At 44.6% G+C, this 16,458-nt stretch overlaps 1 protein-coding gene across 2 annotated transcripts in view; it reads left to right on the top strand.

The window, feature by feature from the left end:
- Positions 1 to 969: 969 nt before the first annotated feature.
- NOXRED1 (NADP dependent oxidoreductase domain containing 1) overlaps positions 970 to 16,458 on the top strand; it is a 21,013-nt gene continuing 5,524 nt past the window's right edge. Inside the window, exons 1-5 of one of the 2 annotated variants that reach the window (XM_073609124.1) lie at positions 970 to 1,398; positions 5,929 to 6,103; positions 12,780 to 12,925; positions 15,307 to 15,487; positions 15,586 to 15,746. In XM_073609124.1, the coding sequence (XP_073465225.1) occupies positions 5,949 to 6,103; positions 12,780 to 12,925; positions 15,307 to 15,487; positions 15,586 to 15,746 (643 nt within the window). In that variant the 5' untranslated portion in view covers positions 970 to 1,398; positions 5,929 to 5,948. Of the gene's footprint in view, positions 1,399 to 5,874; positions 6,104 to 12,779; positions 12,926 to 15,306; positions 15,488 to 15,585; positions 15,747 to 16,458 lie in introns of both variants that reach the window. The other variant, XM_073609123.1, reaches the window with a different exon arrangement.

Below are 16,458 nucleotides of genomic sequence, written 5' to 3'. Positions count from 1 at the left end.
GGTGCCTGGTTGTTCAGGTGATGGGTGGGAGGAGTCTAGCTGGTCAGGTAACAGGGATGGAGAAGAAGAGGAGTCTGGCTGGTCAGGTGATGGAGATGGGTGGGGGGAGCCTGGTTGGTACAGTGATGGAGGTAAGTGGGAGGAGTCTGGCTGGTCAGATGGTGGAGATGGGTGGGAGATGCCTGGCTGATCAGGTGATGGGTGGGAGGAGCCTGGCTGGTCAGGTGATGGGTGGAAGGAGCCTGGATGGTCAGATGATGGAGATGGGTGGGAAGAGCCTGGCTGGTCAGATGATGGAGATGCCTGGCTGGTCAGGTGATGGGTGGGAGGAGCCTGGCTGGTCAGGTGATGGAGATGGGTGGGAGGTGCCTGGTTGTTCAGGTGATGGGTGGGAGGAGCCTGGCTGGTCAGGTAACGAAGATGGAGAAGAGGAGTCTGGCTGGTCAGGTGATAGAGATGGGTGGGGAGAGCCTGGTTGGTACAGTGATGAAGGTAAGTGGCAGGAGTCTGGCTGGTCAGATGATGGAGATTCCTGGCTGATCAGGTGATGGGTGGGAGGAGCCTGGCTGTTTAGGTGATGGAGATGGGTGGGAAGTACCTGGCTAATCAGGTGATGGAGATGGGTGGGAGGTGCCTGGTTGTTCAGGTGATGGGTGGGAGGAGTCTAGCTGGTCAGGTAACAGGGATGGAGAAGAAGAGGAGTCTGGCTGGTCAGGTGATGGAGATGGGTGGGAGATGCCTGGCTGATCAGGTGATGGGTGGAAGGAGCCTGGCTGGTCAGATGATGGAGATGGGTGGGAGGAGTCTGGCTGGTCAGGTGATGGGTGGGAGGAGCCTGGCTGGTCAGGTGATGGGTGGGAGGAGCCTGGCTGGTCAGGTGATGGGTGGGAGGAGCCTGGCTGGTCAGATGATGGCGATGGGTGGGAGGAGTCTGGCTGGTCAGATGATGGAGATGGGTGGGAGGAGTCTGGCTGGTCAGGTGATGGGTGGGAGGAGTCTGGCTGGTCAGGTGATGGGTGGAAGGTGAAGGAGATGAGTGACAGGCCATGATATAATCTCTATAATGACTGTTGCGATGGACAATCTTTCTGATCAGTCGGTAGAATGAAGAGAATTCGGTGCCTCCTCCGTGTTATCTCCTCCAGCTGCCCCTGTGACCGCTCACTGACCATCATTACCACACGTGATCTCCCCATGGGAAGGGGGCGGGGAGAATCGGCTGTACAGCGGGGAGGGGCTCGTGGCCAGTGCTCGGTGTGGATTGGCTGTAGGAGGTAGTTCCTCCCCTCGGGGCGGGGTGTTCAGCCGGTGTGTTGTCAGGGAGCCGTTGCTATGGAAGCCGCCCGTGAAACTGCAAATCTTCAGCCTTGAGGAACTACAAATCCCAGCAGAGCCGGAGTGAGTAGCGGGGGGTGTCCGCCAGGGGGAGAGCTCGGGGCCCCAATAACTGGGGGGGGGGGGGGATGACTTTCTGGGGCAGAGAGGGTGACATAGAGGGACCATACACTTCCTGAGACTTCCATGGGGAGACCCTATGGGGCCCACAACTCCTGGAATAAAGGTCACCCAGGGGCCCCTGATCACTGGACAGAGCCTCTTATTACCCAGATAGCGAGCAATTGAGCTGCAAGTGTGAGAATGATTTGCCGGGCTTTACGAGTTTGTTGCACAATTGCAGCGATTATACATTTCATACTTATTTTTAACAGTAAACTGAGCTTATATAGAGAAAAACATTATTTAAAAAATCCGTCTGACTGTTTAGATGTTGAATTTTCTAAGCAGCGGCGCGCCTGCTGATCTCACAGGTTTGTTAATCTGACAGAACACCGCTGCTTGGTAAAATCAACATCAAAACAGTCAGACGGATTTCAAAATACTGAATTTCATTATATATTATATTAAGAAATTAGTGTGAAATGCGAGACTCCGGGGGGGGGGGGGACAAGATGTCCGCTTGCCGCCTTCTCACTGTATCCTTACCATAGAGGAGTATGGGGTGTAGCAAGATGGCGGCGACAGAACGTCACTTCTGTTTCAATATCTGACGGGTCGCCTAATCTGAGGAAACAGCGGTGTGCAGTGACGGTGTTCTGACGAGAAGTGTCCTCCTATCAGATAGTGTCCGCCCTGTACTGCGCAGGCGCAGCGCCTGCGCAGTACGGAGGAGAAGGAGATGCCAAAAGTGTCCGAAGTTGATCAGCTGACCGTCAGCTGTACACGGCGCTTGGGCACTTATTAGCGATGGCTTTGTAAGAGGGCCCCTCGGGTGCTCGCTTCGGGCACGGCCTCGCTGCGCTCTGCATCTATTTATTCGTACTCTATGTCCACTTGGATAGTAGGGAATGAACCTGGACACAGGGTAAGAATAAAAGTGCAGGCGCCGTGTACAGCTGATGATCAGCTGTTGAACTTCGGAGACTTTTGGCTCTCGTTTGTCCTGTGTACTGCGCCTGCGCAGTATAGGGCGGACACTTTTGGATGGGGGACAGTATTCAACAAGACAACGGCTTCCTAGCGGGATGGCTCCGGTGGGTTGGGACTACAATCTGAACACACCCATCCCTACTCACCACTGCAACTTTGCTCTTGCTAGAGACTTGGCACACAAATGTGGTAGAAATTGGAAATATGACAACTAGAACTTGTGCTTCAAGTGTTCTGCAAGTGAACAAACTTACCAGTGAAAATGTGCAGCAAGATAACAGACGTACAACTCCACACCGCCACACATTTGTGGCAAGTTATACTTGTTATCTGGGTAAAACACCCTGGGGGCTCCAACTTCTGGGGGTGGAGGGTGGTGGGGTGGGCATTCTATTCCAGTCTGGGGTCTTCTGCGAGCCAGAAGAGGGAATACTGAAAAACAGCTACATCCGAGTAGGGGGACACAGCAAATAGCAAATCGCCTTTTACATTGAGATTATATAACAATCACATAGAGATCACACTGAGATCATATAACAATAATCTAGAGATCACACTGAGATCATATAACAATAATATAGAGATCACACTGAGATCATATAACAATAATCTAGAGATCACACTGAGATCATATAACAATAATCTAGAGATCACACTGAGATCATATAACAATAATATAGAGATCACACTGAGATCATATAACAATAATCTAGAGATCACACTGAGATCATATAACAATCACATAGAGATCATATAACAATCTAGAGATCACACTGAGATCATATAACAATCACATAGAGATCATATAACAATCTAGAGATCACACTGAGATCATATAACAATCACATAGAGATCATATAACAATCTAGAGATCACACTGAGATCATATAACAATCACATAGAGATCATCTAACCATTCCATAGAGAGCATACAGACATTTTACTGAGATATTATAACAACCCAACAGGGATCCCACTCAGATCATATACCAATCATATAGAGATCACCTACATCATGTAATCACATACAGATCACACAGAGATCATATAACAATCCTAATATAACCATCATATAGGGATCATTCACACAGACCATATAATCACACGCAGTGATCATATGCCAATCACATAGAGATCACACAAAGATCATATAAGAATCAGATATAAAATCTCAGTGCAATTTCTCTGTGATCTCTAACAATCCCAAAGACATCACACAGAGATCATGTAACAATCAGATATCACAATCACATAGAGATCATATAACAATCATATAGAGATCGCACTGAGATATTTTAACAATCCCATAGAGATCACACAGATCATATATTGATCATATAGAGATCATACTGACTGAGATATTATAACAATTACATAGGGAATCTCAAACAGATCACATAACTATCATTTAGAGATCAAAGAGGTCATATAAAAGTCACATAGAGATCACACAGATCAGTTGAAAATCACACAGAGATCATACAGTGCCTTGAAAAAGTATTTACACCCCTTCAAATTTTCCACATTTTGTCATGTTACAACCAAAAAGGTAAATGTATTTTATTGGGATTTTATGTGATAGACCAACACAAAGTGGCACATAATTGTGAAGTGGAAGGAAAATGATAAATGGTTTTCATATTTGTTTACACATATGCAAAAACTGTGGGGTACATTTGTATTAAGCCCCCTTTACTCCGATACCCCCAACTAAAATCTAGTGGAACCAATTGCCTTCAGAAGTCACCTAAATAGTAAATAGAGGGGTTGATTTACTAAAGGCAAATCCACTTTGCACTACAAGTGCACTTGTAAGTACAGTCACTTTAGATCTGAGCAGAAGATCTGAAATGAGGGGAAGCTCTGCTGATTTTATCATCCAATCATGTGCAAGCTAAAATGCTGTTTTTTTATTTCCATGCAAATCTACAGCGACTGCCCTTCCAAGTGCACTTGTAGTGGAAAGTAGATTTGGCTATAGTAAATAAACCCCAGTGTCCACCTGTGTGTAATTTAGTATAATCTTAGTATAAATACAGTTGTTCTGTGAAGCCTTCAGAGGTTTGTTGGAGAACCTTAGTGAACAAACAGCATCGTGAAGGCCAAGGAACACACCAGACAGGTCAGGGAAAAAATTGTGGAGAAGTTTAAAGCAGGGTTAGGTAAAAAAAAAAATATCCCAAGCTTTGAACATCTCACGGAGTACTGTTCAATCCATCATCCGGAATGGAAAGAGTATGGCACAACTGCCAACCCACCAAGATATGGCCGTCCACCTAAACTGACAGGCCGGGCAAGGAGAGCATTCATCAGAGAAGCAGCCAAGAGGCCCATGGTAACTCTGGAGGAGCTGCAGAGATCCACAGCTCAGGTGGGAGAATCTGTCCACAGGACAACTATTAGTTGTGCTCTCCACAAATCTGGCCTTTATGGAAGAGTGGCAAGAAGAAAGACATTGCTGAAAGAAAACCATAAGAAGTCCTGTTTGTAGTTTGGGAGAAGCCATGTGGGGGACACAGCAAACATGTGGAAGAAGGTGCTCTGGTCAGATTATAAGACCAAAATTTAACTTTTTGGCCTAAAACGCTATGTGTGGCAGAAAACTAACACTGCACATCACCCTGAACACACCATCCCAACTGTGAAACATGGTGGTGGCAGCATCATGTTGTGGGGATGCTTTTCTTCAGCAGGGACAGGGAAGCTGGTCAGAGTTGATTGGAAGATGGATGGAGCCAAATACAGGGCAATCTTAGAAGAAAATCTGTTAGAGTCTGCATGAGACTGGGGCGAAGGTTCACCTTCCAGCAGGACAACGACCCTAAACATACAGCCAGAGCTACAATGGAATGGTTTAGATCAAAGCATATTCATGTGTTAGAATGGCCCAGTCAAACTCCAGACCTAAATCCAATTGAGAATCTGTGGCAAGACTTGAAAATTGCTGTAAACAGACGCTCTCCATCCAATCTGACAGAGCTTGAGATATTTTGCAAAGAAGAATGAGCAAAAATGTCCCTCTCTAGATGTGCAAAGCTGGTAGAGACATCCCCAAAAAGACTTGCAGCTGTAATTGCAGTGAAAGGAGGTTCTACAAAGTATTGACTCAGGGGGGCGCCATACAAATGTACCCCACACTTTTCACATATTTATTTGTAAAAAATGTGGAAAACCATTTATCATTTTCACTTCACAAATATGTGCCACTTTGTGTTGGTCTATCACATAAAATCCCAATAAAATACATTTACGATTTTTGGTTGTAACATGACAAAATGTGGAAAATTTCAAGGGGTATGAATACTTTTTCAAGGCACTGTATAGAGATCACACAGATCAATTGAAAATCACACAGAAATCATATAGAGATCACACAGAGATCATACAGTATAGAGATCACAGAGATCAGCAGTAACGTGTGAATCATTTACATTGTCCTCCTTACAGGTGTGGGCAGAGTTGTACACAGGTTCCTCTCCTATCCCTTCCTCTTCCTTCCAGGGAGCTCAGTGCCGGCCACAATGGAGCTCATCGCTGGGCTCGGTTCCCTCCAGTTTGAGGCCGGAGTCGCAGTGCAACACCAGAGTTTAGTGAAGCTGAAGACCCGGAGAGGGGATCTGATGGTACACACCTGTGCTCACTCCGTATTCTTCTGCCAAGTGCTTCTCCAAACCCGGTGAGATCTACATCGATGCCTACTATAGGGGAAATCACTCTAACAGGGCCCAGGTTAACAGTAAAGATCTGACAAGGGTTCTAATCCCAGTTCCACCCAAAAAGAAGGAAAGCATTTTGGCTAGACATATACTTTATGGAGTGGCAGCACATTGGTGAGTTGTCCTCCTCCTCTCTCCTTCTGTCAAAATGTTCCCTGCTAACCGGTGAGCACTGCAGCAGAGACTGATTGGCTGAGAATTGTGCCCTTTCTTCTAAAAGCCTTCTCTACATGGGATTCCATGTGGCTGATACGAGGACAGATTTAGGTACTTGAACTAGTTGCATGTAAACATACACTATATTGTCAAAAATATTGGGACACCTGCCTTTACACACATGAACTTTATTGGCATCCCAGTCTTAGTCCGGAGGGTTCAATATTGAGTTGGCCCACCCTTTGCAGTTATAACAGCTCCAACTCTTCTGGGAAGGCTGTCCACAAGGTTTAGAAGTGTGTCTATGGGAATGTTTGATATTCTTCCAGAAGCACATTTGTGAGGTCAGGCACTGATGTTGGATGAGAAGGCTTGGCTCGCGGTCTCCACTCTAATTCATCCCAAAGAGGTTCTGTCGGGTTGAGGTCAGGACTCTGTGCAGGCCAGTCAAGTTCCTCCACTCCAAACTCGCTCATCCATGTCTTTATGGACCTTTCTTTGTGCATTGGTCTAAATCATTTGATGGAGGGGGGATTATGATGTGGGGTTGTTTTTCGGGGGTCGGGCTTGGCCCCTTAGTTCCAGTGAAGGGAACTCTTAAGGCATCTGTTCCCACAAAGTCAGGAGCATGAAATTGCCCAAAATGTCTTGGTATGCTGATGCCTTAAGAGTTCCCTTCGCTGGAACTAAGGGGCCAAGCCCAACCCCTGAAAAACAACCCCACACCATAATCCCCCTCCACCAAATTATTTGGAGCAATGCACAAAGCAAGGTCCATAAAGACATGGATAAGAAGTTTGGAGTGGAAGAACTTGACTGGCCTGCACAGAGTCCTGACCTCAACCCGATAAAACAACTTTGGAATGAATTAGAGCGGAGACTGCGAGCCAGGCCTTCTCGTCTAACATCAGTGCTGGACCCCACAAGTGCGCTTTTGGAAGAATGGTCAAACATTCCCATAGACACACTCCTAAACCTTGTGGACGGCCTTCCCAGAAGAGTTGAAGTTAGTATAGCTGCAAAGGGTTGGCAAACGCAATATTGAACCCTACGGACTAATGCCCCGTACACACGGTCGGATTTTCCGATGGAAAATGTCCGATCGGAGCGTGTTGTCGGAAATTCCGACCGTGTGTGGGCTCCATCGGACATTTTCCATCGGATTTTCCGACACACAAAGTTTGAGAGCGGGAGATAAAATTTTCCGACAACAAAATCCGTTGTCGGAAATTCCGATCGTATGTACACAATTCCGACGGACAAAGTGCCACGCATGCTCAGAATAAATAAAGAGATGAAAGCTATTGGCCACTGCCCTGTTTATAGTCCCGACGTACGTGTTTTACGTCACCGCGTTTAGAACGATCAGATTTTCCGACAACTTTGTGTGACCGTGTGTATGCAAGACAAGTTTGAGCCAACATCCGTCCGAAAAAATCCTAGGATTTTGTTGTCGGAATGTCCGAACAAAGTCCGACCGTGTGTACGCCCTATAAGACTGGGATGCCTTTAAAATTCATGTGTAAAGGCAGGTGTCCCAATACTTTTGACAATATAGTGTAGATAAATACATATGAGGCAACAATTTGATCTTTTTATCTGCTGGGGAAGTGAATGGAAATCTGAATTCTCGATAATCTTATTTCCAGGAATCCTCCATGACAGCACCCTGGAGTCTCACCTCCCTAGAATACATTGATATGTAGGAGACCTTACGGTGGGTGAGGGATTTTAGAAGCACTACTTCCTGCCCCATTATGTAGGTGGAGGTCCTCTCTATAAGTTAGGATGTGATCATGAAAGAGTCCCAGAGTAATAGTTACTGGAAGACTTATTTCGTAGTTTGTTTCCAGAAAACACCTTCAATTCTTGAAGTCTTGGAGCCCAACCTGCCACATGCAGCACTTTGGCACTGATCGTGTGGCCCTGTTATCTTTTTTTAATGGATCTTGCTGAGACAAATCTTCTTGTTCTATATTTTTTCATTAAGAAAAATGAGAGAACATCACTGTCATAGCTGGTACAAGTACAATACAAAGTAGGGTTTGCACCCACTTCAAGGACAGTAAGTATCACAGCAATATGAAATACAAAAACATAATAACACCACAGAAAGTAGATTAATACCAAACAATAGGAGACAAAAAAGGTATTGGGGCCACAGGCCGTGTGAACATGTCTATATAAGACTTTGGGCTGCAAGCACCCTAAGAATGGTGAATCCGATGAATCCCAGGTCCAAAAAAATGCTGAGAGAAATCTTAAATGTGGCACAGGTCCTTTTAGGGGGCTGTAATAGCGGTAATCTCTAGCAGTCTTATGTAATGTGTCTCCAGTCTATAATGGTCTACTGAAGCATGTCCACATAATCCAACAACTCTTCCTATGTCTGCAGGCCCTGGCCATCTCCTGTAGCATACCTGTAGTCTTTTGATAATCTCTTGTAGTATTCCAGTAGTTTATCTCTTATAATCTGTCTGATGTAGCATTCCTGTTGTCTCTGACTATCTCTTATAGCATTTTCCTTTGTCTCTGACCATCTCTTGTAGCATTCCCCTAATCTCTGACCAACTTTTCTAGTAATCTTGTTGTCTCTGACCATCTCTTCTAGCTTACCTGTTGTCTCTGACCTTCTTTTGTAGCCTTCTCATACTCTCTGACCATCTCTTGTAGCCTTCTCATACTCCCTGACCATCTCTTGTAGCCTTCTCATACTCTCTGACCATCTCTTGTAGCCTTCTCATACTCACTGACCATCTCTTGTAGCCTTCTCATACTCCCTGACCATCTCTTGTAGCCTTCTCATACTCTCTGACCATCTCTTGTAGCCTTCTCATACTCACTGACCATCTCTTGTAGCCTTCTCATACTCACTGACCATCTCTTGTAGCCTTCTCATACTCACTGACCATCTCTTGTAGCCTTCTCATACTCACTGACCATCTCTTGTAGCCTTCTCATACTCTCTGACCATCTCTTGTAGCCTTCTCATACTCTCTGACCATCTCTTGTAGCCTTCTCATACTCTCTGACCATCTCTTGTAGCCTTCTCATACTCTCTGACCATCTCTTGTAGCCTTCTCATACTCTCTGACCATCTCTTGTAGCCTTCTCATACTCTCTGACCATCTCTTGTAGCCTTCTCATACTCCCTGACCATCTCTTGTAGCCTTCTCATACTCCCTGACCATCTCTTGTAGCCTTCTCATACTCCCTGACCATCTCTTGTAGCCTTCTCATACTCTCTGACCATCTCTTGTAGCCTTCTCATACTCACTGACCATCTCTTGTAGCCTTCTCATACTCTCTGACCATCTCTTGTAGCCTTCTCATACTCTCTGACCATCTCTTGTACCCTTCTCATACTCACTGACCATCTCTTGTAGCCTTCTCATACTCACTGACCATCTCTTGTAGCCTTCTCATACTCTCTGACCATCTCTTGTAGCCTTCTCATACTCTCTGACCATCTCTTGTAGCCTTCTCATACTCTCTGACCATCTCTTGTAGCCTTCTCATACTCTCTGACCATCTCTTGTAGCCTTCTCATACTCACTGACCATCTCTTGTAGCCTTCTCATACTCTCTGACCATCTCTTGTAGCCTTCTCATACTCTCTGACCATCTCTTGTAGCCTTCTCATACTCTCTGACCATCTCTTGTAGCCTTCTCATACTCTCTGACCATCTCTTGTAGCCTTCTCATACTCTCTGACCATCTCTTGTAGCCTTCTCATACTCACTGACCATCTCTTGTAGCCTTCTCATACTCTCTGACCATCTCTTGTAGCCTTCTCATACTCTCTGACCATCTCTTGTAGCCTTCTCATACTCTCTGACCATCTCTTGTAGCCTTCTCATACTTTCTGACCATCTCTTGTAGCCTTCTCATACTCTCTGACCATCTCTTGTAGCCTTCTCATACTCCCTGACCATCTCTTGTAGACTTTTCATACTCTCTGACCATCTTTTGTAGCATTCCTGTTGTCTCTGACCATCTCTTGTAGCATTCCCCTAATCTCTGACCAACTTTTCTAGTAATCTTGTTGTCTTTGACCATCTCTTGTAGCTTTCCTGTTGTCTCTGACCTTCTTTTGTAGCCTTCTCATACTCTCTGACCATCTCTTGTAGTTTTCTCATACTCCTTGACCATCTCTTGTAGCCTTTTCATACTCTCTGACCATCTTTTGTAGCTTTCTTGTTGTCTCTGACTAGCTCTCTTGTAACAGAGCTCAAAATTTCAAGTCTTGAGCTACTAGCCAGGCCTTTAGTGTTACTGCACTCAACCCGCCCCTAATTCCGCCCCTAAACGCGCCCTCATGAAATGACACTGTTAAATGTTTTATGCAAAATTAAGTTACAAAAATTAAATATCAACAACAACTTTAACGATATTAACATACTATAACTTTTAGCCAGGCAGGGGTGTCCAGATCTAAAAACTGCCTGAACAGAATGCAAAAAAAATGACAAACAGTAAATGTATTTCAGATGTGATTTGGCCTCCACACCACACTTTAAATGAAACCTTACTCAGAAATATACGTAGGTTTGAAAATGCTAATTTGCCTGGCTACGCGGATCCATTGTTTTTTTATTACTTTCTAAAATACTGCAGCAGAGTAGGTATGAAGCTTTAGAGCTTCTGTTTTTTTTTTTTTTTTCCAACCCACCCCGCTGCATGCTTGACTAAAGCACTAGAGAGCCAGGCAGCTGGCATTTTCAGAGATTGGTCTGCTATGGCAACCACCCTATTTCTCTCTACAAAGGTTTTTTAAAATTTCACTTTGGACCATCTCCCTTGCAAACCTAAAAATAGAATAGAATAGAAAACAGCAGCAGATTCCATTAAAGTACACCCAGCTGGGGTGGTGTTCTGCAATGCGACAGGCCTTTGATGCAAGTCTTCACACCCTTTTTATAGCCTTTTTGTTTTTATCCAGAGTCGGCTTTGTTCAGTTTCGCTGTGCTCCCTGCGGTATAGTGGAACACACATCGCCACAAGTAACAGCAATCATAGATATTCTGGAGAATGCGTGGGCCTTTCACAGGGGGACATTTAAAGACTGATGCAGAAGACGATGCAGCACTTGGCTCCTTCACCTGTAAAGTTCATGTACTTCCATAGGGACCAACCGTCCTTACACTGATACAGTTTGTCTGAATATTCCAACCAGAATGGTGTGTACAGGAACTGATCTCATGGCGGTACATGGATCCCCACGAACGGGTCCTCAGCCAGAGGTGTGACAACGGGGGCCAGGGCTTAACCACTTCAGCCCCGGAAGGATTTACCCCTTTCCTGACCAGAGCACTTTTTGCAATACGGCACTGCATCGCTTTAACTGACAATTGCACGGTCGTGTGACGTTGTACCCAAACAAAATTGACATCCTTTTTTTTTTTTTCCCTCACAAATAGAGCTTTCTTTTGGTGGTATTTAATCACCTCTGCGGTTTTTATTTTTTGCGCTATAAACAAAAAAATAGCGACAATTTTGAAAAAAAAAGCAATATTTTTTACTTTTTGCTATAATAAATATCCCCAAAAATATATATAAAAAAAACGAATTTCCTTTCTCAGTTTAGGCCGATATGTATTCTTCTACATATTTTTGGTAAAAAAAATCGCAATAAGCGTATAGTGATTGGTTTGCGCAAAAGTTATAGCGTCTACAAAATAGGGGATAGTTTTTATGGCATTTTTATTATTCATTTTTTTTATTAGTAATGGCGGCGATCTGCAATTTTTATCAGGACTGCGACATTATGGCGGACACATCGGACACTTTTGACACTATTTTGGGACCATTGTCATTTATACGGTGATCAGTGCTAAAAAAAATGCACTGATTACTGTGTAAATGACACTGGCAGGGAAGGGGTTAAACACTAGGGGGCGACCAAGGGGTTAAGTGTGTCCTAGGGAGGTGTTCTAACTGTGGGGGGGATGGGGTACCACTGACATGACAGCGATCACTGCTCCCGATCACAGGGACCAGTAGCTCCCTGTCATGTCAGTAGGCAGAACGGGGAAATGCCTTGTTTACAAAGGCCTCTCCCCGTTCTTCCGCTCCGTGACATGATCGCGGGCACGGTCACGGAGTACACGGCAGGCGCACATGCACGCCCACAATGCTGCGATTTAAAGGGGACGTACCTGTACGCCCATTTGCCCAGCCGTGCCATTGTGCCGACGTACATCGTGGTGCACTGGTCGGCTAGTGGTTAAAGAGCCCAAAACCACAACTGTGCTAAGCTTGTGGACTTACCGCAGTTTATATTTAGGTTCATTCCAAACTCTCTTGTAGATTTCCCATTGTTTTCGCTGTTGTATATCTGCTTTTTGTATCATAACATTCACTTACTATTATGTGTGGCCCTTGGCTGATGTCAGGGGCCCGCACTTGAGGCCCCTCTATATCAGGTATATTGAGCAATTCTGCCCTAAATACTAAGAACGTTGCTGTGTCCCCTCACAGGCAGGCTGTGCAGGTGTCTCGTGGATTCCATGTCGGCGTCATTGGTGGCGGTTATCTGGGGAAGCAACTGGTCCGTTGTCTTCTTGACCTGACAGACCTTCACGCTAATGAAATAAGTGTGTCCACCCGCCGGCCAGAGACCCTCCGTAAGTAGATCCTCTCTGCTCCCCCTCCAGTGCATTCACATAGGACATCCTCCATCTAATAGCTGATACCAAGCAATACAAAATATCAGAGCTGCCATATTGTAATATACAGTGAGGGGAAAAAGTATTCGACCCTCTGCTGATTTTGTACGTTTGCCCACTGACAAAGAAATGATCAGTCTATAATTTTAATGGTAGGTTTATTTTAACAGTGAGAGACAAAATAACAACAAAAATACCCAGAAAAACACATTTCAAAAAAAGTTATAGGTTAATTTGCATTTTATTGAGTGAAATGAGTATTTGACCCCTTCAGAAAACATGACTTAGTACTTGGTGGGAAAACCCTTGTTGGCAATCACAGAGGTCAGACATTTCTTGTAGTTGGCCACCAGGTTTGTTTTTTTCCATTAAAGATTTTATTGATAACAACAAAAGAATACAGGTATACTGTTTCCAATTAAGGATCGCAATTTAAGCACAAATAAATGATACAAAACAAATTGAGTATAGTGTCCAAGAAAACATTACTTGAACTGTGGACCAGATGTGATCCACTCCTCAGTCAGCTGGTATCTTAGTGTAGACATTTATATTATACCTATATTTGGAAGTTGCTTGATATCTTCATAATATAAGAGCAAAAAAAACAAAAAACAATCGGGAGGGATTTTGTCCCACTCCTCTTTGCAGATCCTCTCCAAGTCATTAAGGTTTCAAGGCTGACATTTGGTAACTCGAACCTTCAGCTCCCTCCACATATTTTCTATGGGATTAATGTCTGGAGACTGGCTAGGCCACTCCAGCACCTTAATGTGCTTCTTCTTGAGCCACTCCTTTGTTGCCTTGGCTGTGTGTTTTGGGTCATTGTCATGCTGGAAGACCCATCCACGACCCGTTTTCAATGCCCTGGCTGAGGGAAGGAGGTTCTCACCCAAAATTTGAGGGTACATGGCCCCATTCATCGTCCCTTTGATGCAGTGAAGTTGTCCTGTCTCCTTAGCAAAAAAACACCCCTAAAGCATAATGTTTCCACCTCCATGTTCGATTGTGGGGATGGTGTTCTTGGGGTCATAGACAGCATTCCTCCTCCTCCAAACACGGGAGTTGAATTGATGCCAAAGAGCTTGATTTTGGTCTCATCTGACCACAACACTCACCCAGTTCTCCTCTAAATCATTCAGATGTTCATTAGCAAACTTCAGACGGGCCTGTACATGTGCTTTCTTGAGCAGGGGGACCTTGCGGGCGCTGCAGGATTTTAGTCCTTTACGGCGTTATGTGTTACCAATTGTTTTCTTGGTGACTATGGTCCCATCTGCATTGAGATCATTGACAAGATTCTCCGGTGTAGTTCTGGGCTGATTCCTCACCGTTCTCATGATCATTGAAACTTCACGAGGTGAGATATTGCATGGAGCCCCAGGATGAGGGAGATTGACGGTTATTTTGTGTTTTTCTTCCATTTGTGAATAATCGCACCAACTGTTGTCACCCTCTCACCAAGCTGCTTGGTGATGGTCTTGTAGCCCATTCCAGCCTTGTGTAGGTCTACAATCTTGTCCCTGACATCTTTAGACAGCTCCTTGGTCTTGGCCATGGTGGAGAGATTGGAATCTGATTGCTTCTGTGGACAGGTGTCATTTATACAGGTAACAAGCTGAGATAAGGAGCACTCCCTTTAAGAGAGTGCTCCTAATCTCAGCTTGTTACCTGTATAGAAGACACCTGGGAGCCAGAAATCTTGCTAAATGATAGGGGATCAAATACTTATTTCACTCATTAAAATGCAAATCAGATTATAACTTTTTTGAAATGCGTTTTTATGGATATTTTTGTTATTCTGTCGCACTGTTAAAATAAACCTACCATTAAACTTATAGATTGATCATTTCTTTGTCAGTGGGAAAATGTACAAAATCAGCAGGGGATCAAATACTTTTTTCTCTCACTGTAGTTTCTGTTAGCTGCAGCCTTGTCATTCACCTGCTTCCCAGTAAGGAACTTAAATCTGAAGAAAAGTCATCCACAGGCTTGTACGGCTGATTAACCGAGGCTTTTCTGATGCAAAAGTCTCAGAAATAAACAAGAAAACCTGATTTTTTTTTTTCCCCACCCACTCACATGCAGGACAGATTAAAGGTGAGCTCAGCTATGGTAGTGATAGCATGAAAACCTATATCCGGCAGACTTGGCACAGATATAATTAAGATTTTAAAGGTGTCAAATGATTTTACCAGTGAAGTAGAATCTACAGTTTGCTGTGTGCACAGTAGCCAATCAAATTCCAGTTCTGTGTTCTCCAGTTTTAGACCCCTGTGGCGGTGTTGATGTTCCATGTTGCAGTTTGGAGTTGACGTGTCTCTCACCCCCCCCCACAGGAGATCTTCAGGGTCGAGGTGTGCAATGTTTCTATGACAACGTGAAGCTGGTCAGAGGGGCTCACATTGTCTTCCTGTGCTGTCTGCCATCACAACTGCCCGCTGTGTGTGCAGAAATTCGGGGTCACCTGCCAGAATGGTGTGTGGTGTACAGCCTGGTGTCTGCCGTGCCGCTGCTCAGGTAAGACCACACAGGCTTTGTATAAAGGCCGATCTTTGACATTGTATTCAACCCCCCATGTACAGTACATTGCCATCTTGTTTTTGTGTCTCCTGTAGGGTGATGGGGCTCCTTGGTCACAGCAATGTCATCAGGCCGGAGTATCAGTGTGATCCCAAGGATGGCGAGCCACTGTGCCACCAACATGGTAGCCTGACCAAGGCACTGAGGGATGGGTCCCTTGTGAGGGCCACAATTCCCTGGGAGCATCAGGACGGAGGTAAGTGAATCTCTATACTACCCAGGCCTGCCATTGGAGGACGCAGCTTTATAAACATGAAAATGCCTTAAAATGGTTGTAAATCTCAGACATGCAATATGAACAAAGAATATCCCTCTATAGTGTGTACTTGTCCCAATCCAGAGCACTAATCGTCATTTCTATCTGCTGCTTCCTTCCTCTGCTATCAGCATGAGTCACTTCTGACAAGTTTTCCTGACACCAGGAGAATTAAGGTGACAGGGGAGGAAGCTCCAGCCAATTGACAGCCTTAGCTATGTTACTGTGTGCTGTGTGAAGGGTGTCTCTTCCCTCCAATCAGCTGTCAGAGCTCTCCTCAGTAAGCTCTGCAAATTGTAACTTCAGCTCTCCTCCCTCCTTTTTTTTTTTTTCTGAACTCTCAGACAAGCTTTATATTTTTGGACTTTGAAGGGATGTAGAGAAGAGAAGACTGCAGATAAACAGATACAACTTTTGTTGGAGGATTTGTTTCATCTCTGTGTTTCACCTAAGGCTAGTCACTTCACTGGGTATATGTGAGGGTTTACAACTTTAAAGTAATTTGTATACGACCACCTTGTAAAACAACCCTTTAAGCTTAAAATTGAAAGGCAAACATATGTGTATATATATAAAAATATATATATAATTACCTCCCCCCTCCCCTTTTTTATAAACTATTGCATTCCCTCTATTCTCAGCTGCATAAGAG

This window comes from Aquarana catesbeiana, linkage group LG13 (genome assembly GCF_042186555.1).
Source record: "Aquarana catesbeiana isolate 2022-GZ linkage group LG13, ASM4218655v1, whole genome shotgun sequence".
In the NCBI taxonomy this organism is placed as follows: Eukaryota; Metazoa; Chordata; class Amphibia; order Anura; family Ranidae; genus Aquarana; species Aquarana catesbeiana.
This window is presented reverse-complemented; position numbering and strand designations above follow the sequence as displayed.